At 39.6% G+C, this 23,332-nt stretch overlaps 1 protein-coding gene across 1 annotated transcript; it reads left to right on the top strand.

Moving 5' to 3' along the window:
- Positions 1 to 163: 163 nt before the first annotated feature.
- On the top strand, positions 164 to 22,906 carry LOC310960611 (uncharacterized protein). Its single transcript, XM_083932363.1, has 21 exons — positions 164 to 234; positions 2,128 to 2,216; positions 2,330 to 2,383; positions 2,479 to 2,559; positions 2,653 to 2,741; positions 2,830 to 2,866; positions 2,970 to 3,088; positions 3,212 to 5,959; positions 6,142 to 6,221; positions 7,181 to 7,316; positions 7,513 to 7,570; positions 10,344 to 10,447; positions 10,825 to 11,006; positions 11,089 to 11,176; positions 12,941 to 13,018; positions 13,211 to 13,251; positions 14,330 to 14,413; positions 17,301 to 17,358; positions 19,368 to 19,441; positions 20,465 to 20,531; positions 22,723 to 22,906. The coding sequence occupies exons 2-21, from the start codon at positions 2,143 to 2,145 to the stop codon at positions 22,815 to 22,817; spliced, it is 4,347 nt and encodes a 1,448-aa protein (XP_083788489.1). The 5' UTR covers positions 164 to 234; positions 2,128 to 2,142; the 3' UTR covers positions 22,818 to 22,906.
- Positions 22,907 to 23,332: the final 426 nt, after the last annotated feature.

Here is a 23,332-nt window from a genome sequence, read left to right as displayed (position 1 = left end):
AGCTTGTACACAGTTTATATTAAGAAAATATAAATGCTAGTAGAGTGTGTTTATTTTCTTGCAAAGAAGAAGACGTGATCGCTGTGCCCTGGCGCAGTTCGCCGCTCGCCGTTAGGCGGCGCTGTCAGCACCTGCTGCGCACTGCCGTTTAACAACAGTAGAAGAAGACGACAGTTGCGGGAAAACTGAAGCGGATGATTCCTGTGTTGAGAACGCAAACTGTAAGAAAACCAGGTAAATGTGGAAATATTGTTTTATTTACAATTAGCAAGGAACGTTCTAGTACACATGGTCTACTTTTTGAGTCACACGTTTGGTCTGCCGAAGTGTTTGCGTCGATTGTCTGAATCTCCGAGCAGAAGTCATAGTTGTGTAACTTTAACCTCCCAAAACAAATCATAGCGGCAGTTCAACGCTAGCTAGCTGCCAGTTCAACCCTCCTGTTACCCTCACACTTCACTAACACCTGTTCAATTTAACTAACACCGTTCATCCTTGGGGTTAAGTTGAATTTGAAGTTGTTACTCGAGTTTTTATGTCAGGTATTTTATGTGTATTTGTTGTCTACATGAATAGCATTTTACATTAAACACATCACCTTAAACACTTCCTTATACATCCAGAATAACTTCAATATAACGTGACTGAAGTATACAGAAAAAAAATAAAAATATCTTACCGATTGACCTAAAATAAGATCAAGTGACAATTGTTGGAAAGTGTATTGTTTTTAAGTATTGTTCTGTGTTATTTATAATATTTGAGGGTAATTCAAGGACCGTAGCATGTATTGTGTACAGGGTCAATTTAACCTCAGGAAGAACAAACAATTTCCAACATTTCTATATATTTAATATTTATTTTTAATAGGTAGAAATAATAATAATAATATTGATTAAATCATTAACATGATCAAATCAACAAAAAGGAACACCGATGTTAAAGTATCTTTACAGGACAATGAAAGTATATAATCAAGTTAGTTTGAGGTTTTCACAGTTGTCCCATTTAAATTAGGAAAAGTCATTAAATATGAAGCAAAAATGATGTCAGTCATGTATTTAGAGATGTTAAACATTGACCCCAAGGATAACAGGAGGGTTAAGCTTCTGACACTATGAATTGTTTGTTACACAATGTTACAATATACTTACAGAATATTGCCATTGAGTGTTAAATCTGACATTTTTTGCTGCTTGTTTGTAACGTTTTGCTGCTTTACTTTCAGGCTGCCACAACATTATTCTCAGTACAAAGCTAAAGTTAGACTCCCACTAGACATGTGCATTGATTAGGTATCCTAAAAATCCTTATCAATACTGTATTGACATCATTGAAACAAATCTATTATTATATGTATATATGTATTATAATTGTGCAAGAAATTCTAATATATATTTGACAGGAAAATATGAGAAAAAATTGTACTTTTTAAGATACTTGGTAAGTAAAGTTAAAAAAAATTGGTTGAGTTTGGAGAAATATAATAATAATAAATAAATAAATGATAATACATGAATGACAGAGGAAGCTGCTCAGTAACAGCGAATTATGGAGACGGGTTGGGATTAAGTGTAAACTTCTTCCCACTTCATGTCAGACATGTCCTAAAAAAAAAAAAAAATCAAGTATTTGTGATTCATGTATCTCTATGCTTTTTAGTTGTGCAATATTATTTTCTGTATGGCCTTCTTTTGTGTTTTTGAAATAAAATTTAAATAAACTAAAATATCAGTTGCAAATTATGTTTCCACTGAGCCTAGTACACAGAACATACACAGCAAGTTGGATTTAACAAGTCTATTAGCATGCGTGTCTTGAGCCACCTTAAATACTGTAGTTGCCTTAGTAACTTCCTTTTTCAGATGACACATTATAGCTGGCTACCTGGATAACAATACAATATATATACAGTAATTACACAAAACTGTCTTCACTTTACTGCAGCTTTTTGGTCATAAAAACAAGGTTAGATTGAGCAGTTAATTATTCAACCGACTATAAGATTTCAAAGCCTTGATGTGGATGTTTTAGTATATAACCATAACAGAAATACCCCATAATAGTAGTCATGATAATAGTGTATTGTTTGCAGCCTCTCAGCGTGCACTTGCTTTTCTTTTGTAGCTTTTAAAAATCACCATGAGTGCTCCAGCGGCTACCGATGTCAGAAAGGGGATTTCAGTTCTTTGGGAGACTCTGCAGTGTCCCATATGGTGAGTGTCATACTGAACAAGAAGTTCAATAAGTGAATTCTACTGCATCTGCACACATTTTAAGTTAAAACTGTCACGGTCTTTACTGACTTGATACTTTCTTCCACCCTTAGCTTGGATTTAATGACCGCACCTGTATCTACTAAGTGTGACCATCAGTTTTGCAAGTAAATCACGTTTTTTACTCCGTTTTTTTGTTGAAGTAACTGCTTTCTTTTTTTGCGTTCACTAACAAACAATATCTGTTTTTCTTTTTCGCCAGATTTTGTATTATGAAACTTTTGGACAACACCAAGCAAAACAAGGCTTTTTGTCCAGTGTGTAAAGCCAAAATAACAAAAAGGTTGGACAAAATCAAGATGACAGAAACATTAATCATTTTTTAATACTTGCTCATTGTCATAAGATTTGTGTTTTTTTTTTTTTACTAAAACAGGACTTTGCAGGAGAGTCCTGGGTTTCAGAGACTTGTAACGGGATTGCAGGACATGATACGAGCATATGAACAAGACACTGGCACAAACTGTAAGACTACATCACAGACTTGTTAAAATTACTTTGTCAAATTAATATAAAAAATATCGTCTAAGTAACAGAACTTGTATGGTTTCAGACTTGAGTGGGATGTCCCAGGAAAGAGGACAATCAGGGTAAATCTTTAACTTCTCGTCTGTCATTTTAAATAATGCGAATGCTAATTTATTCACAATATTAGCTCACCTTGTAGTCTCGCTTGTATTTATCTATACCCAGAGGCTCAGATGCTGAAGTTACCAAACATTGTCCTGATATGTCATTCGGAGATACACCTGACGATGTGGAAAATGTCAGTAATGACGATCTTTCAAGGTCACACTCCTCGACTATTGCAGGTAAAATCTTGATTAGCAGATATGCTTTTGTTAGTTAGTAGCATTATTCACTTAGAATGTTTGTTGTCTTCCAAAAGGTTATTTATTTGTAATTTCCCAATTCTTTTTCTTTTTCCTTTTTAGCCCAAAATGGATTTGCAAGACTTATGGGACTTGAAGACACAAGTCCTTTGATGACAGAAAATGAAGGCCTGGACAGTGGACTTGGGGAGGCCCCTCCAACGTCTGACAAGAAAACACTCAGCCCTACAGATAATTTGGTACCAGTGGAAACAGAAATGTCAAAAGTTGTTGAAAAGGCAACATCAACACGCAAAACAAGAGGCAATATGAGACTCTCCAAATTGGAGAAAGCCTCCCTTCGTCCATCATTAATTCCAGACAAGACTGAACACCAAATTTTAAGAAAGTCCTTAAGGAATAAGCAGAAAAGGGATTTAGAGCCTGACAAGATTTTTGATGCAAGACAGAAAAAAAGTCTTGAGAAAGTAGCTGAGTGGCTCATGAAGGTTCCCACTGAAGGAAGTCTTGAGTTAGAGAAACCCAACGAAGACACAGATGACTCTGGCAGCTGTTCTTCCACTTCAACAATAGATGTCAAGCAATACAACAGCGTTTTGAATCCTGCGAGAGAGGATCGTGTTAAAGCCCTTGAAGACCAGGTGTTTGGGGCCGTCTACAAACGAGACCGAAGAGGGAACAGGATCTTCTCTCCTCCACTTACTAGTTTTGACGAGCCACCGACAAAAAAAGGAACACAAAAAGCTGAAGGGGTTTCCAAAAGAAGAAAGAAGACCACTTTCACTCCTGCTGATTTCCTCAAGAAGACAAGCTCTGAAGATAAAAGTAAAGATGTGGAGGAAGAGCAACAGAGGATAGAAGAAGTAAACGAAACCAGCAGTGACGTTTTTAAAGAAGCGGAACAGATTGAGGCCATGGAGAAAAATGATGTAGACAAATATGGGCAAGAGTTGAATATCTTGCCAGAAATTGGCAAAGATGAGGTTCCATGTCCTCTGCTTGATATTGGACAACAGCTCCCAGAAAGAAAGTCAAAGAAAAGGAAGCACAGCGTTCTTCAGCAGGTTGACAGTGATTTGCAAGAGCAAGCTCAGGCAAAGTTAGGAAGTACTGAGCAAAAGAAAACTGACAAGAGGAAAGGTAAAAACACGAGATCAGAAAAAGGTAAGACCACTAGAGTGCCCAAACCTCTTGTTCTGGTTGGAGTTCAAAATGAAGAAACCCATCCTAAGACTAGACCAAGGTCAGGAGAAGTTCGAGTTCATATTGAGAATTACTCTAGCAGTGAGGACCAAGAAATCCCCGTCATGAGGATCTCTAGGAGAAGTAGAAGACTTCAACTCTTCACCGAGGAAGTCCAGGAAGCTCACAAGAAAGCAAACTTGAAAGCCAATAAAGCTGAAAAAGATGTTGGAAAGCATGCTGAGGAAGCTAAAGATGGAACATCGGATAATACGGCTTCACCTAAGAATGGAAACGTGACAACGGTGGCTGAAAAGAACGGATGTATTTATGACCAAGATTTAGGAGGTATAGAAAACATGGACTCGGGTGAGAGAACATCTGATTCAAGACCAACAAAAGAGGTTAAAGAATCAATTGCTGAAGTGCCAAATGCTGAAACATTGTCGGAAGCTAGTGCTGCATGTTCTGTCGCTGTGGTCCCGAGCTCTACAAGTCCAACTGAAGCAGCTGTGGTAGAGCCAACAAGTGAGGATCCAATAAATCATCTCCCAAACAATACTCAGTTGGGAACCTTCTCTCAGACAAAATGTGCCGCAGCAGAAAATGAGGAGGATAAGAATGACAGTGAACTGGACACGGAGCAACTGCTCAGGAGCTTCAAAGCTATTAAAAGGAAATCTTTCCATCTTGGTAATCCAAATGTGAAAAGCAGCCATGTTTTAGACATAGAAAGCTTGCCGGTTGGCGAAACAGAGGAAAACCAGCGTGCTTGTTCTGGTGTTGCATCTGCAAAGAATCAGATACACACAAAAGTAACTGAAATGACAATTCAAGAGGAATTAAGAGACAAGGAAAACTCATCTTGCAGCGATTTGATATCCCCTTCTTACTCGCCCGCCCCAACCAGAAAACCAGTTGTTGAGAGACCAGATCAAGTGGGGACAGAAGCCTCGATCCCTGAAAGCAGTTTTTCAGTTCAGGACAGCGATGGTGGTAACTGTGACTCCAGGAATAGTGTAAGCAGCGTCCTCACTCCTAACAAAGTGTCAAAACATGAAAAAGAAAGTTCTCCCCTTTTGGTTGTGCCTCAAGTAGCAGATTCTGGGCTCTGCTTCGCAGCTGCTGAACACGAGGAGCTAAATGAACCCTTAAGTGATTCTCAAATCACTGAGAATCAGCTTGATTGCACCGTGAAAGATGCTGGCAAGGAGAAGGAGATAAGACAAAGCATTTTGGTGCCCAATTCAGCAACCAGTGGGACGCATTCAGTCACCACCACTGAACATTTATTAAATGCAGAATCCTCTTTAACTCCTGATGGCCTTGAAATACCAGTAGAAATTGTCCACGGACCTGGTAGCGGAGAGCTCAGCGCCCATTCCTCCATCAAGAGCATACCCAGGAAGAGGTCGAGTGCCAAGAGGCTCAAGTCTTCGTCCGAGTCAGACTGCAGCGAAGAGGGATTACCGACTTTGACGGAAATATTCGGAACATCAGCTCCTCCCTCTGCTGTGGAAAAGGAGCAGGGAAACTCCGGTGAAGCTAATAGATGTGAGGGAGCTACAGCTGGCGGAGCACAAGTGTTGAGCCGTCCACCTGCATGCCCCAGCCCTGACTGTGTTTCCAGCCAAGCATCTGTGGACTTGTTTGGCACGCCAGATGAATGTAAGTTTATTCTCAGTTTGCAGCCTGCTGAGTTTAAGCAATACAGCAAGTCTTCTCCTTTGTTATTAATCTACCCGAGCTTGCTCTGTTGTTCCCCCCTCCCTCTGTGTCTGTGGGGTGTTGGTGGGGAAAAACTCATTCTCAAGCATTGAGACATAAAGCAATTTATTTCCTCTCTGCAGGTGATGCTCCAGTAAATGACATTGGCGTTTCTTCACAAATCGAATCATCACAATTTTCCAGTGAAGTCCTTGTCACGCAGGTAGATATGATTATGTTCGCAGTAACTTTTTCATTCATAGTATTCTGTATAAATACATCCTCTGTTTCAGAAAAATAGCATCAAAGTCAGTGCCTCAACAACCTTTTGATTCTCAAAGATTTTCCATAAATTCTAATAGAATTTGAAGTCTTTGTAGTTGTTTGGTCAGCACTACCTGGTCACATTTTGCTCTGAGTGATGTACTGTCACGTTACGTCCCATAGGGGGCAGCCCCTACACTTTCCCAAACCAAACTGTCAGCTCCTGGATGACAGACTACCTCGCTCAGTAAAAAATGTCCCCCTCAGCAGCTTTCTAAATTGCATTTCATTTACGTTAGAGGAAATGCCGCCTAGAAGATGATTCTTGTTTTCTACCTCATCCATCTTCCAGGGCTCTCACTTTTATCTGTCGACTCTCTTTGACTGGGAGTTTAAGTTTCACGCCCTGGGGTTTAGAAAGGGCCCAGGATTACACACATCTGAGACTACAGAGGTTTGGTATTATTGTGTGTCTGTATAATCAATGCACTTGCGCTGTCAACTTAAAGGATTAAATTCAAAGTCCAGTATTAGTCCGGTGAGGCAGTGAAACACACTTTTAAACCAACAGACTCTGTTCTTCTAAACTAGCACCAGCCGAAAAGCAGTCGTCACTTCTCTCCCTTGCTTTCTGATCACCCTTCATTTATCTTCGATGTTATATAATAACGTTCCCGCGCTCTTATTCTGCCATGTTTTCCCCCCACTAAGTGCTTTCTGGCTGAAAAGAACCCATTCCCTTTCGGTAATGACTGGCTGAGTATCCCCACTGATTGACAGTTATTATTTTCATACGTCAGTGCAAGACACCGACTGTGTAGTCAGTACGTGTTGATCATATTCCCCCACGTATTTGATTTAAAGTGTATGACTCATTTTGTAATTACGTTATTTAAGTTTTGTTTTCTCCTCTTACAGCAAAAGATAGAAATGCAGAAGGAGCTGGTGAGGTTGGAGAAGCTGATGGCTCTGGTGTCAGAGGTGCTTCAGGAGAAAGAAGAAAGTCCTGCAAAAGACGTTCCCTCAAAAACAAATCAGAGCAGCAAAGCCACAGGTGAGCACACGAGAAATGTAGAATAGGATCAGTTGATCAGTTGAGTAACTGATTCGATATATAACATTCGATCAAAGCAAAGTTTTCAAAGGTATATGTCATGTCTCAGTTTCCCCAATCCAAAGTATTTGTTTTAGTTTGTTTAGTATTAGGTTTGTGCACATACTGAAAGCTGTTGATTGTTTTGTGTCCCCAGGCCTTGACAATCACAGACCCCACCCATGTGACCAGACCACAGGCCAAGGTTCAGACCGGTAAGAGGAGCACGGTAGACTGGACCTGTACTACTACTGCATAGAAATGTCTTTTTCTACTCTCACATTTGTACTCATTATTTACTGATAACACTTCCCCACTCTAACAGGCTTAATTTAATATATAAACAATCATACATATGAAAGAAAATAAATTGAAGTATCAAGTAATTTCTTTTCATAATTATATATTTATGATTATTTCACTATTTATTAAAGTAATCTAGTAATTTATTCATTTTAACTGTAACATTTCTGAAGGATATAATTGTTTGGCTATGAATGCATTTTTAATAGGTGAAAAATACACAAAATATAGTTAAAGACACTTAAAAAGAAAAAAGAAATGAAACATTATTACATTAACTCTGTTGTAGAAACACTCAGCTGTCCTGCTGAAACAACAGACTTCATACGCAACCACAGTGAAAGCAAACGCTGCCTTATCTCCTGTCTGACATGAAAGCTTGCCTCCCAACATTAAGTCATTGTTTGCAGTATGCAGGAAATGATCAGAGGGGCTGATAAATCATTCTCAAGTATTTGTCAGTTTGTAACCGGTCCCACATCTTCATTCCTACAGAGGCTGGTAATTCTCTTTATTCATCCGTCTGTTAATAAGGTCATTGAAAGTGAGAGATTTGTCATCATTTGGGATCGTTCTGGTCTTATCGTTGGCATCATTTTTGTAACTGTGGTAAATGTCAGTGCCTACAAAGTAGGTGTTCGTTTAAAAGTACGGTTGGACATTCTTGAAAACATGATCGAAACAACACCAGTGCCTGGCCATTAACTATGAAGCTACGGCCAGCAGCCAGTTAGTTGTTGCTCACTCGGGTAATTAAACAATCAGCTGTGACCGTCCTTAAAGTCAAACCTGTCTTCAATAACAAATCTAATGGAATAATATCTGCCTCAGTGTGTTTAATTTCTCTCCTCAGAGGGTTGTATACATTTTAAATTGAGCCATACTTCAATATCGCCATATTAAGCAGAACAATAACTGAAGCAAGTGGCATGTAATTGGTCTCTTTCAATCTTTAACTGAAGGAGCGGGTGCGTGCGTGCGTGCGTGCGTGCGTGCGTGCCTGCATGCGTTAAGTGTGTGTTGCTAGTCTCGTTCTCAGAGGGTGATGCATCTCTAGGACAGGCGGATAATCCCACTAATGAACCCAGAATCTGCTTATGCTGTGGCGAATAAAAAAGTCATTACTGACTACATCTTATATGTCATTTAGAGCACTTATAGGGAAACTTTTGTTGCCACAGTAATTTATCTCTCCTGCTTGACTGCTCCCCTCCAACCTCTCATCCTCGCAGGGTTCTAAGTGCCGTCCTCCAGGCGAGAGAGGGGGAGAGACGAAAAAATACAGCAGATGAAAACAAGGGGGGGCTTTAGCTATACAAGTTCTAAATTAAAAAAGCAAATACTCCATGAGCGCACTGGTGGAATCTGACAGAATGGCTGTCACTGGAGTATAACACTAGTTTTTTAGTAAGCCATTCTAACTTTGCAGCAGGTAATTTAAATGCAGGCACACTGCCAGTTGTTACTACTTCCATGAAGAAATAAAGGAAGGGAACTTCTAAAACTTTATAAAAAATAACGTGCAACAAAGCACACAAATAATTTGATATTATTGAATATTTACTAATGCCGAGTTCTGGTCACATCCCACATACATCTTCCTACCTAATACAACTACCCAGTGCAGTCAGGGAGTATAAGGACAGTGTTGTGTTTTCTTTTTAATATACTCGCTCTAATCTAGCAAATTGGATTTGAAATTAAATTATATTAAGTTGCTGTTTAATTGTTTGTTTTTTTTAACTACCAAACTGTAACATTCTTGATGGCCTGAGTCAGTCACTTGACATGAATCAAAGTGACAACATGTTTCAGGCTCCTAAAACAAGAAACCAGTCAGCGTAGCTGCAGTCAGAGCCTCGCCGGAGAAGATTAAAAGTATCTGCTAATCTCTGCGGATCAAAGACTTTAGACAATCATTGACGGCAAAGGATTTGCGAACAAATATTGACTATATTAAAGTGCATGTTACCTTGACCTGTTACTTTCTCTCCCCTAAAACTGGTAGACAACTGTTCAACTGATGTTGATGCAGGCACCTTTCGAATTAAAACAGAGTCAGTAACCATAAAGTGAGTGTGATTGTTATATTTGAAATATGACTGCACTCTATCCTTCGTGAAGATACACTCAAATTAGTAAAGCTAAACCAGTTAAGTTATGTTGGCCCTCGCTATTATGTAACTTCTAGTCACGCTCCGGGGCCTGCCACTTTGAGCTTCATTTTGGTTCTTCAGAAACCAACGGATGATGTCACGGAGACTACGTTCATGTTTTATACAGTTTGTGGTTCTAGTGGTGTTTTGTAGCGTTGTCTACTGTTCTGTGTCATATCCATTAAAAGAGGAGTGTGGCCTATCTCTTGTTGCAGGGATGTAAGGATGGGATTTGATCAGACTTCCTCTCACTACATCATCTCTCAAGCATGAACAAAATACTAAAGTTCAAATGCAGTTTCAGACATCAGCAGCACTTTAGAGCAGTGGTCAACCCACATGTGAAATGAGCAGAAATTGATCCAGCTTAATATTGATAAATAGAAAAAAAAACATTGATCTGCCCCAAAAGTGACCTTGCAGATAGAAGCGGGACTTTCCTGCACTAGCTTGGCAATTAAACCTACCATGTATCTACACCGTGTTATCTCATTTCCTTCAAAAATTAATGTACACGTCTCCTCTGCAGGAAAGCTGCTCGGGAAGTAGAGCGAGAGCCCAGCACAAGACCGTGCGGTGGCAGTGGGGTCACCAAACCCAATGTGTCAAAGCATGGCAGCATTGCAGAGATGGGTAAGGCTGCTGGTGTAAAAACAACTATTATTTCATGAAATATTAAATACATGTCAATCTTCCAGAAGCACATGAGCAGAAATACACATTTTGAGACATTGTTTTTCTATTTTTCTAACCATCATTCAGAGACAAAGGCTCTGTATTGCTTCTCAAAATGTTTTTAGTATGCCAGTACGGTTTAATTGACTGAGTTGGGCATAGTTTAAATGGTTTGTCTGGTGCATGCTAGCCTGACTGTGGTTAATGAAGGTTAGTCCCTGAGACAAAATCGTGTTTGTATTAAGAGGTCTAGGTCTAAGAGAACTAGGTCTGATCAGAGTTCAGTCTAACTGTTAATGACTTTACTTTTATTTGTTTTTGCTCCACACACACAGGGCCGAGTGCAAAAGCCACCGGAGCCTCCAAGACTCCTACTTCAAATTCAGCAGCCAAAACATTTAACAGCAATGGTTCACCATCAGATGGGCAAGAAGACAAAGAAAATAACACTCCTCCGAGAGATAGACGTAAAGCTAAGATGGTGCTCGTGTCCTCTGGATTAGACCCCAATGAACAGGTGCACATTGAATCAATAACTGTCTCTCTTTAGAGCTTTCCATAGCAGGGTACACTAACCAATCAGATGTTGTTTCCTATAGATACTCGTCAAAAGGTTTGCCAAGCGAGTTGGTGCCCGTGTGGTTTCCCAGGTAACACCAGAGGTGACTCATATCATAATGCACACAGGTAAGTCTGTTCGCATGCAGGCAGTGTGGGTTTATAACAACAATGTTCACTTAGTTCAGACTGCAACTATCATATGTGTAGAAATGATCTACTGGACTTGGCTTGATACGCATCAGAGCAATTAAAGCTGCTATAGAAAATTCCACTTTAAATCTTTCTAGGTCCCCTCTGTAAGTATTCTTTTGAACAGGGACATTTGCTTTTCCAGAAGAACATTTTCTTTTTACATGTAGTTACAGCTTGTTTTATGCGTCTTTTAAGGCACTCCTTAAAGATAAGCTCTCTCTCTCTCTCTCTCTCTCTCTCTCTCTCTTTCTCTCTCTCCCTCTCCCTCCCCCTCCCCTCCATTCACCGCTTGTTGCTAATTACCTTCTCTGATAGATTATTTTTAATTTCAGAGCTCACTGTCTCCAAAGCACCATATTAACTCACTGTTTAAGAAGCCTTATTTTAATGGCTGCTGTTACCCCGGTAGCTGAAAAATGGGAACGCAGGGACTTTTGATCTTTGTGGTTAAAGGTTGGAAAGGAGCAGGAGGTCTCGTGTTCTAACCATTACCATAACAAAGAATCTTTTGAAAAGAAGTTATGTTTGAGGCGCATCAATAACATGCACTTAACTCTTGCCTGGACTAAAAATCAATGAATAATCACTATATTTCTCCAAGGAAGAATAACCCCTGACCCTGCTGACCAACCAAGATTTCTGTCTCTGTGAAGCTATTTTGATATAGGCTTCCTTCTTAACTGTTTGGTGCAGCTTAAAGAACTGTTCATGCGCCATTCTTTATAATATATTAAAGGGATAGTTTGGAGTGTGGACATATGAGGTGCTTATCCAAAGTCAGTCACATCTTAAAAAAAATAAAAATTGGTTTTATATATATATATATATTTGCTGATTTACTTTGCCTGTTTTAAGTTGAAGTGGGTGGATTTAAAGTTGTTCTTTGCTCTCTTCAAAGCAACCAGACTTAATGGAAAGAAATAGAAATTTTACCAGGAGTTACAGGAGTCTGGTGGCTTTGAGGAGAGCATAATTGCTACAATTACAACATATTACAACATGTTAACTTAAGTAGGGCTGTCTTACTGGAAAGTAAAGTGGTGAAACTATTCTTAATTGAATAGAATAGAAATACTTTATTGATCCCAAGCTGGGAAATTTCAGTGTAACAGCAGCATTAAACACCGACAATCAACAATGAAACTGACATTGAGTTTTATTTTGGGTCTGTAAAATATATTTAGCTGCTGCCCTCATCCACAGCAGTACATTTGTGTCCTCCTTCTCCCGCCTTCTTCTACTGTAGGTGAAATACTGACCATGGAGAAGAACCTCATACAACCCCACTTCAGAAAACCCAAAACATTCCTATAACACCAGGATTTACCTAAGTCATAAAAATGAAGAGAGCATAAATTCTAACATAGTAAAAAAGTAATTTCTGGGAAGAGTGGGCAGAAGTTATAGCTTAAATTCAATTTAAGCTTTCTGCATATTTAAGAGCACACGGGTATTCTGTTCTACACGTATTGTCTGTTTTGTATCTGAATACTACAGTATGTGTCCATTCTGTGAAAAAATGATTATATTTATAAGATACACGCTAAACAATGATTGACCTTGACGTTGTCAAAATGACAAACTAACCATACTATACACCTTATCTATATCGCTTTAATGAAAAGCTTCGTTCAAGGTGTGTTTATGTGTGCACATGTACATCTTTTCACAAATCCCTGTTTCTCTCGTCTCTGCCAGATGAACAACTGGTATGTGAGCGCACGCTGAAGTACTTCCTTGGCATCGCCGGCAGGAAGTGGGTGGTGAGCTTCCAGTGTAAGTCCTGATTCACTTTATTGTCAAGCTCCATAACTGATGTGTTTACAGCAATAACTCTAAATAAAAAACAGCATGATGTGAAGGGACAGGCTGGGCTAAAAAGAGGGTTACATAATACAGTAGCCACCAGAATAGTAAGCGTCTGGGCTTCTGACAATAAACTCCTAATTAATTTTTTTTCCTCCGCAGGGATTTCAGAGTGCTTCAAAGAAAAGAAACTCATAGATGAGGTACGCTCGTCCGTGTGCTCCTCAAGTTTGTGTGCCGGTGACGTCCTGTTGCGTCTCTGCATGTTTCTATATCGACCGCCGGCATGATGATGAATCTGTCCAAGTGGTTCGCTGTGATACCTCATAGATCATTCTTTTGCTTTAGTCGGTTTCTGTGAAAACCAATGAAAAAATAATCCTTTGCCAAGCTCTGTTTAGCATTGCCATTAATTTAAAAAAAATCTACGTCATCCAGACCTGTTTGTAAGCATTTTTATGCATCATATAGTGGACTCAATTATAAGATGAACTCTGTCAAACAGGGTACTCTTTGGAGCATATAGGGCCCTTAAAATAAATCAAATTGTATTAGCTGCCTGTCAACTTACAATCATTGAATGAATGAATGAATTTATTTATTTAAAACGGGGACAATGCACAAAAAAACATTAATCTTGTAAAACTAGAAGAGATGCTTTGAGCCAGGTTATAGCAACAATTGCTAATTTCCGCCTGTAGTCCCTGGGCAGGTAAAGTGTGAGCAGATACAGTATTGAAATCACTGAATGAACATAAGTGGCATAGTCACCATAATATTTTAAAAATTGACAGAATACATTTATAAAAGCAGGGAACAAGAGCACCAAATCATGAAGTGCACAATCGGAATCAACAGCACATACACTCTCTCTTACTCTCATCACACATTCAAACACAAACACATACAATACACAGATAACAGTCCAACTATCCCCATCCGCCTCTAATAACCAGACACATACACGCTCAAATGTAACTCAACAATGTGTGCAAATTTGCTCACTCAGTAACCGGCGCTTTGACAAGCATGAGAATATGTGAGGATTTGTACGTGGTTGTAATAAGTTCTGTAGGAAGGACGTTCCACTGACTCATGGCCACACATGAGAAAGAAAAGCTGCCATGCTGAGTTCTACGTTGAGGAATACTACATTCCTTTAATGAGATGAGAGTAAATAAATGCTTCACTTATTTAAAAGCTAAGAGCAACAGGAAAGGTTTTAAACCATTGCTGAGGTAGGTTCACATGCTGAAGTAATTTTGCTTTGTTCCCCAACAGAGTGTCTTTGAAGTGAGAGGTGACGTAGTGAATGGGCCCGACCACCAGGGCCCCATGAGAGCTCGCACCACTGAAGACAATAATGTGAGTTCACTACACACCGAACAGGATGACTATTAGTCTCTGTTTATTTGAGCTATCTCCAATTTCTTCGAGGTGAAATCTGAAGTCAGTCCCCAAGTATAGGGCTCTTTACTTGCACCTGCAGCTATAACGCTTTATTTCTTATCTTAATTTATACACTACATGAAACTTGCGCATTGGAATGAAAAGCTTAAAAAATGTCGGATACATCTTAATTAATTTATATGTAATGACATTTAATAGAACTTTTTTATGCCAAGTATTTCTCTATAACATTTAATATTCATGAATAAATTAGCAACAATCAGCGTGCGTGCGTGCGTGCGTGCGTGCGTGCGTGCGTGCGTGTGTGTTTTGATCAGATTGATTGACCGTATGCATTGATTCAGATGAAACTGCTGAACTGATCTGCAAGAAATTAAATGACAATATTGTTTACCGCTTCTCCAAAGTACTTACCAGTAAACATTTTTGTTCGAACATCAGAAAAATGTTTAATTTTCTTTTTTTCTTTTCATAAAACTGAGTTGTCAGGGACCTCGAACAAAACCATTAATCTCAAGCATTTGCTTCCAGCTTTGCTACAGATTTAGCTCTTTACCGTCTGCAGTTCCTCCCATGGCAGGTAAACACAATCAGCTGTTTGGAAAAATTGTGGGATGTCGTTGCTAGGAAACGGCTAGATGGAGTCTGATGGGAGAGATGGCCTCAGAGGCAGCAGCATTTCTTGAGCTCTAGCTGACATATTGTTTGCATCACACAGCAGCTCTGACATTTGAAAATGCTGAAATTACTGTAAAGCAATAAAGTTTATATGCTCAGGGAGATGGCGTACTATATAAGAAACTGACATCAAAAGTGCTTTTCTAATTATATTTTTGGGCATATGTCCTTTATTAGACAGGAGGGTAGAGACAGACAGGTTATGTTCCTGTCCAGACAGGAATCGGGAGCAATGCAGTTTCTTTGTGTGCTTCTGGACACTGAACTACCAGGATGTCCCCATTAAAGAGTAATTGAACAGGTGGTGAAGCAAACGGAAAGTGCTGCTGTAAGCCAAAAACAGCAGTGCATACAGAGGTCCCTCTCTGTTTCACAATAAAAATGCATTTAAGCTGCTTGCTCTCCGTTTCATTCACCCACTGACACATGAAGGCCTTTAGCAGCATTTTATCAACACCAACCAGTCACTCATCACCTCAGCAGCAGTCATCTGTGTTTCTAATGAACTGACTGAAAAACATAGACGGTTTATACAGAAGGACACCGCGTCTCCACTTCCCACTGTACAAAAAGGAAGCCATCTTGAGTCAATCAGACCTGTCAATCGTGACATTTCTGCCTGTTTTTATAGCATCGTATAATTAATTAAAACCAAACTTATTAGAAAAATGAACACTTTGTTTGGCCAATGTCCCATCCGCTAACATGAAGGGGACAGAGTTTTTTGTAGTTTTTTTATGCTTTTATTTGACAGGAAATCCGAAGGTTGAAGGTAAATGTTTTTGTGGGTGGGGCAAGTAAAATGTTTTGGCTTCACTTTAAGGAAGCTTTCAAGCTGCACATCTTTTCATTTACAGTCAATGTGTTTCCTTAACACAAACGCCCGATTCAGAGAAAGAAAGAAAAACACAATCAGTTCCTCCTTGGCAAGCACTTTGTCCGACCTCAGAGAGCGGTCTGATTCTACGAAGAATATCAAACAGAGTGTACCAATAACAAACAGCACTTAAACCTGTTTCTTCCTATTGCACCAGCCTCTTAGCTCAGACCCTGTTGTAAAAAAAAAAGGCTAATGGTAATTTCCCTCTTGGTGTAAGGCCAACAGGGCCGGTTCTGTTGCCACTGAGGGGGAAAATTAGAAATGGCTAGATCTCATGTTGGCCCTATTGCTGCATTTGAAAAGCCTCCGCTAATTAAATTAGTTAGTAATTTCAGGCTTATTTAAATGGCCTCAACGCAGCGCCTGCACTTTGATGGAGCCAGACAGATTGTCCTGTTCGTACTCACTTTCTGTCACCTGCAACACTGTGACAAACACACTAACAGATGAAATGGAGTGCCAGGACTCAGCGTCTGTCTGAATGTTGATGCACAGCAAATCTGTGTGTGTGTCTGTGTTGGGTTTGCACATTATCACACACTAATACCTCCTGAAGGACATTAGGTGTTGTCTAAATTAAAAATCTGTAACACAAACACTTTTTCATCTTACCAAGCACCTCTGGCTAATGATCTTTATGGACGGACAGGGAGGCCTGAAAAATTGGTAGTTCTCCCTCCAGCAACTTGGACGTTTATCTTCCAAACATTTAGCAGAACAGCCGTACACTGTATATGAGACTGGGATGTGAGTCATACGTTTTCTTTCTGTTGTTACCATGGTTCAAGGAAACAATTTTACATTCCAATTTCAAGCAAACTTATTGACCCTGGGTGCAATAAAACAATGCGCCCTTGGTGTTAGGCAGGTCGTTTTTCTTTGCGTGCGTAAAGCGTGATATTACCAAGGTGAAGGTGGCTCTGTAGCCTATTTTCTCTTCGACTCATCAAAGTCGAGTATACAGTATTAAAGCGAGACCAAAAAATAAATGAGGGTCTTGTTTTATTTACACAGTAGGTGAGAAATACCTGTTGTGAATTGCGAGATATGCTTGGTAATGTGTTTCAGCTCGACCAGTGTAACCCTTCAGACAGGTGAAGAGTTCAGACGCATACTCAGCTGTATTGTTACAGCTGCTCACATTCAGTATTATAGAGGATAGTCCGCAGGTTAAATTCACTGATTAAATGTCCTCTTTTGCATTAGTGTAAATATTTTGCAGGGAATGCCTCTAGGTATTTCACAGTAGATGATTTCATCCTTTGAATCTTCTGTTCCCTTTAGTTGCTCATGAATGGCTACAAGATCTGCTTCCAAGGGCCTTTTACGGACATGACTACAGGTAAATCACACGGGCAGCATGACGTGTCCAAGCAGAGCTCTTTTCTTTCGTTCTGTATCGTATGGGGACCATTGAATGTATCATGACATCACTCATAGGTTTTTGAAGAGCCAAAATCAAGCTCAATGTGTACGGCTTCGGCTGTGGACGTGTATCAAAAGCTGCCTCTCCCTTCATTATGCATAACTTAAGGCCATAATATACTTTAAACTGGTGAGTCATATACAAATCCAGCACCATACCATTGTCACGAATGGGAAAATTAGCTATAGAGAAAAACTATTGTTGTACCGGTTTTTGTAAACATGTTTATGTCCGCTGTAAAGTCGGACATTTTTACACGAGGGTCTATGGTGGTTGTATCACGTTTGGAGCCAGCCTCATTTGGCCATCGGGGAACTGCAGTTTTTGGCACTCTCATGTGGGCTTCCTTTTTCAGCTGAAATGTCACATGGATCAGGGAATTACTGAGAAATGTGACTTGCTGTATAATGTGTTATCCACTCCAAACCCGTCTCTATTCTCCATGTAGCTCAATTCTTTGATTGTGTTTTGTTTATCTGAGAAACACAACACTCAAACGCCACAGGAATTGCAGCATGCAGTGTATGTGATGTATGTGATTACTGACTATTACAAAAAGGCTTTTTACACTTTCATTTTCATATATGCTTTCAAAAGTCAAGACTGCAAAAGGGTGGGTTTTTTCATGGAAGTGTTGCCTTTTTCTAGCTGCCGTCATGCTGTTTGCACGATTCCGTTTTCTCAATCAAGAGTTGCTTTGCTCAACTGCGCTTATTCCATTTTATTGATGTCTGTGTACTGCAGGACACCGATAGACACCTGCCTTGCTTTTAAAGAGAAGGGGGGAAAATAACAATAAAAAGGGAAAGTTAAAGTAGCTCACAGAGGTTTTGACTGACACAGTTGGAAACTGCTGGGTTTTTTTTTTTTTTTACTCTTTTTGGCACTGGATAACAATGACAGGTGTTTGCAGAGTGTGGGCAGTTTGAATACGGACATAAAGTGAGGCATATTTGGTGTGGTGTTGTCATATTGCACAGTGGTTGCTATGGTGTCAGTAAGCTGCCTGGAATTGTTTTATCAAAAGAAAGTCGAAATGAGCCTCCGGACATAGCCAAAGTACTTTAGCTGTTCCCATCTTCAGAAATAGATATAAAAATCCTGGTCTTACAATCTCTGCACCCGTCTGGTTTAGCCCTAATGATTTCAACTGTTAATGACCTCCAAGTTCAGGGTAAAGAGGAGTTTGGTTGCTCTTCATACAAAATACTTCTTTGCTTTACCCTTCCGGCATGGATGAATGGACAGATAGATCATGGGTGAAGGTCTCAGGGGGCACATTGCTTAAAAACCCGCAAGGCAGCATTCTTTGGTTTCCTTCTTCCTGGGGCTCTTAAAGTGCTTCTGTTGCATCCTCCCGCTGCCTGCTGGATCGATGAAGCTTTGCTAATGGGTCGACATCTGCTAACTAGCGTGAGGAGTTTAAAGACTTTCTTTTATATGGCACAAACATGGGGATGGAGTCTGTTTTCCCTCAGCCCAACAGGATTTCATCCATTATTTAATTGCTTGTTTGTGTTTGTGTGTAGATCAAATGATGAGGTTACCTACAGCGTACAATGCAAATTGATTGACATCCTGACACAGGTGTTCTCATGTTATATGCTAACAAACAAGGGCAGCTGTTGATAAAAGTATGTTTGGTTTCTGATATGACATTAAATATAAACAGATTTCTTCTCAACCAAGTTAATGTGTTTTGGCCGAGTAAAAAGCACATATTGATTTAAAAGGAGACTTAAATATTGACCTGTTTTCCATCCCGGCTATCAGAGGAAGTCTCAACTTGAAATGCCTCCGTTCTGTATCCCCTCAGGGTTGAAGGGGTAAGAGTAGAGGGAAGTACATTTATATGTGACCAAGGGTACTTCCACTTAAAAAAAGGTCAACACTTACAGCCATCTTTGTGTGTGTGCGTGTTGCAGATGCAATGGAGTGGATGGTGGAGCTGTGTGGAGCAGCTGTAGTCAAAGATCCTCTTCTCCTCGACAGTAAACGGGTAAGAGTGTCAAGCCTCTCCTATTTGAAAAAAAAACAAAACAAATAAAGAAATCAGATCAGTGGTATTTAAGTTTCCAGGGGAGTGATTCATCAGATACTAAAACAGTATCAAAGGTAACAGGTTTCCTTCTGTTCTTTTTCTTAGAGTTTTTATCTTGTGCATCGTTACCATCGTCTTTGAGAGCACGTTAGCATGCAAACGTTAGCATTTAGCTCAAAGTATAGCCTCACAGCCTATCATGACTGACGAACATGACTTATTCATGTTTTCACTTGGTATTAACTCGTAGAACCACAGTTATTATTGTAACCTAAACTGCCGTCCACACGCTATTTAAGCTAGAGCATCTCGCAATGCTGCAGAAAAACTTCAAAACAGCAAGTGGAAAATACGCAAAGGAATATATGTTAACAGGAAATGAACTTTATGTACAAACCACAAAGGAGGGGAAGTCCCGAGCTTAACTGAACTGTCTTTCACTACTCTGAAGCCAGTGCTTGCAATTTCCATGTCCGCACGCTCACCAGTGTGTGTGTAGAGGAGTTCACAAGCAGAACGTGTCTCAGCATCAGCTGACTTCATACATACTCACACGCTCGCTACAGTATGAGGATCACGGCTGGGTTTGCGGTGTCTTTACGCTGCCCGACGACATCATGAACGAATCGATAATTAAATTTGTTGGCAGCTAATTTAGTCATCGACTACGTTGATGAACATTCCTTTGACTCACAAAGCTGCATCCATAATGTCTACTATCCCCCCCCCCCCCCGGTTTGATTTTAATTCAGTGTCACATTGTGAATAATAAAGACTGAGTAGTGCTGAAAGATCCAATAACTACAGCCCAATCAACAATGCTTAAGCCAGCAAGCTTCAGCCAAGAGACTGGATGTATCTGACAGGCAGAGGAAATTTCCTTCCAATTTGTCTGGGTAGTAATGTATACAGTATGTTCTACTTATTGCTAATTTGAAATTCTCAGTTGGTCACAATTTCTTTCTTCTTTTTGTTACACAGAACAAAACCCATCAGCTGGTTATTGTTCAGCCTGGATCAGAGTCCTTGTCATCATCCACGTACAGCAGTGAGTCTGAAATTGAATCTTCACCTGCTGCTTTTATAACACATGTTTGATCTTGTAGTTATTCTCATTCTCTCTCTCTGTCTCTTACACACACACGCACACAGACACGCACACACATGCACACACAAGCTTACAGAATTCATAAAGATAGAGATCAGACTTAGAGCAGCAGGAGCTGGTTACATAATTCCTACATGGCTTCACCTGGGGGCTCAAGGCTGGGACAAGCATGGACCTATGGAGAGTCACAAAGGAATTGTGTGCAATGGATAATATGCCAGTAGATATTACTATTACTATTATTATTATTATTTTTATTATTATTATTATTATTATTATATAAGACTATATTTAATAGGTTATCATTAAGTCTTGATCTGAAAGTCATAATTGAGAATACATGTTATCAGAGCAAATACACTTTTTCAAAACTAAATTCAACATTTACGTACAATTTCTTTTTCAAAATCTTTACACCTTTGTGACACATCCTGTAGTCAAGCCTCTCAAAATACAGCACATACACGTGAGCCCCGTCTCTGCGTAACATAGTGTTTTTCCTGCATGCCTCCATGAGTGGTAATGTTAAGACAGCCAATCAACACCATTTACTCCTTAGGTAATGAAATGTGGGCTCGGTACTATGGAGGAAATTTAGTAGGTGCCTAAAGGTATCGCAGTTTAGTACCAGACCCTGTTTACAGGTGTAGCTCCAGGCTAGCATTAGGTGGCTCATTAAAACAAAATAAAAACCTTAATCACATTATCCACAAGTTTATCACAGTCGATTAATTTGTCAAACAATGGGTGAACTAAACATCCATTTACAATATTGTTGACTGTTTATTATGATTAAATATTGTTTAAGGCCAGATTTATTATCTGAATACACTGTAGTGAATGGACGGTCCCCACAAGCGTAGACATTCTGGCTGGTGTGCATGTCCGTGCACCTGTCCGTCCATTATCACATGGATTTGACTTCATTTGTGGCTGTGAGAGGACCAGTTGGCGAGTGAAAGAGCGGTGAAATGGCAGACGCCGTCAGCCAAAATGAGACAGGCTCCCAGCAAGAGCGAGGAAAGTGACTTTCCAGGAAAGAGGGTGTGAAGGAAGTTAGGCAGCAGAGAAAGGGCCCAGAGATAAATGTCAGATCGGAGCTGGGGGACAATGTCAAAACAAGTTGGCCAGAGACGAGAGAGGCTGTCATGGCATGGGGAAAGCTGACAGTTTGAAACAGAGAGGGAGCAAGTGGCTCTGAATGCCCCCCTCCTCCTCCTCCTCCCTAGTCCTGGCATCCTAATTTGCACTGCTGCATATTTAATGCAGCTTTTCCTCATCCATGTCCTCTGGCGCTCATAGGTAACCGAGTAGCTCAGCCCTCCCCTTCTCCATCCCCCTTTAGTCTCTTCTTCTGCACCATTGATTGAAATCGCACTTCTCTCTCTTCCTCTTAACCACCTTCTGATGCATGGAAATGTGTGAATATATGCACACACATGCCAGATAAGGGTACAAGACATATCGTGGACATGTCAGTTCAGTCAGGTTATTAAAGAAATATTCTGCTTATTTTACAAATGTGATCTGGAAGGATTTGTTTTTCAAGTTAAATAATCAGTAAAGGTTTGTGTACCTAAGTTTCTGGGAACACTGACACGCTGGCTGTTTAAAAACTGATAGTTCTTAATGTTATATCGGAGCTAAAGCATTAAATATACTAATATAAATGTAAGTATAGTGTATGTAAGAGTGTTAAGTTAAGATGTAACAAAGTATGGATTGTCAAAATAAAATGGACACAATATGAACAGAATAAAGAAAAAGACTGATAAATAATGATGTGAAAAAAGAAAGTAATTTATTAGACATTGATATAAAAACTAAACACCATGGAGTTATGTTATAATTTATCGAATCACAAATGTGTCTAGTTTCACAAGAATACATTTTAGGAGATGATGGGATACGCAGGGGAACGAACATATTTAAACACATATTTGCTAAATACTTATTACTAATACTGATGTACTAAATTGGCAGGAAGTTGAAACACAGACAGTCTCCAATTTGTTGTTAATTCAGATGCTCCAAGCTTTACATTCGGATGACGTAGTTCTTCTAAATATGCATACTGTACATATGTATGCTTTTGTCATTTGCACTTATTTAAAAACCTTGTGTTCAACAGGTCTCTCTAAACAAGCCACAGTCCTGACACGTGGCTGGCTGTTGGATACCGTGGCAACCTACACCCTCCAAAACTACGACAAGTACGCAACATGAGCTGAGGAAGTGCATTACACCCACGGCCATTTTACAACGTCTGTTTTTTAATTTCCAATTCTTTAACTCAATATACCATCCATCTGTTTTACTGGAAAAGCTGTATTGTGTCGACGTTATTTGTTATGTATATAAAGTGTAATCAACAGAGGATGCTTGAATTGAGTCTTTTCTTCTTTTAGTGTTTTTTATAGCACAGGAATTAGTGCACAAATACAGTATGTCTGTCACTACCCACAACAACTATATATAAATCTATATATATATTTAAATAAATAAATAAAAGTGTCCATGGTAGCATATCTGGAAATAACAGACATGCTTTACTGTTAAATGACCAATATCCTCAGAAGAAAGTGTACTTTCAAATGTATCTATATACGGTCAAACACGGGTGGAATTGTATAATTTAATGTAATTGCCTCGGGTAGGCAGCCTTTAAGACCAATTTAATGCTAAACTCGAAATACTAGCAGACCCTTTCACCATCCCCAGTGTCCTTTTTAGGGGAAACA

The sequence above is a fragment of the Echiichthys vipera genome, assembly GCF_963691815.1.
Source record: "Echiichthys vipera genome assembly, chromosome: 18".
Classification (NCBI taxonomy): Eukaryota; Metazoa; Chordata; class Actinopteri; order Perciformes; family Trachinidae; genus Echiichthys; species Echiichthys vipera.
This window is presented reverse-complemented; position numbering and strand designations above follow the sequence as displayed.

Coding starts and splice junctions, on each gene's coding strand:
- LOC310960611 (XM_083932363.1), top strand. CDS start 2,143: ATGAGTGCTCCAGCGGCTACCGATGTCAGAAAGGGGATTTCAGTTCTT. Junction 11,007..11,088: donor GATTAGACCCCAATGAACAG/GTGCACATTGAA, acceptor TGTTTCCTATAG/ATACTCGTCAAAAGGTTTGC. Junction 11,177..12,940: donor TCATATCATAATGCACACAG/GTAAGTCTGTTC, acceptor CGTCTCTGCCAG/ATGAACAACTGGTATGTGAG.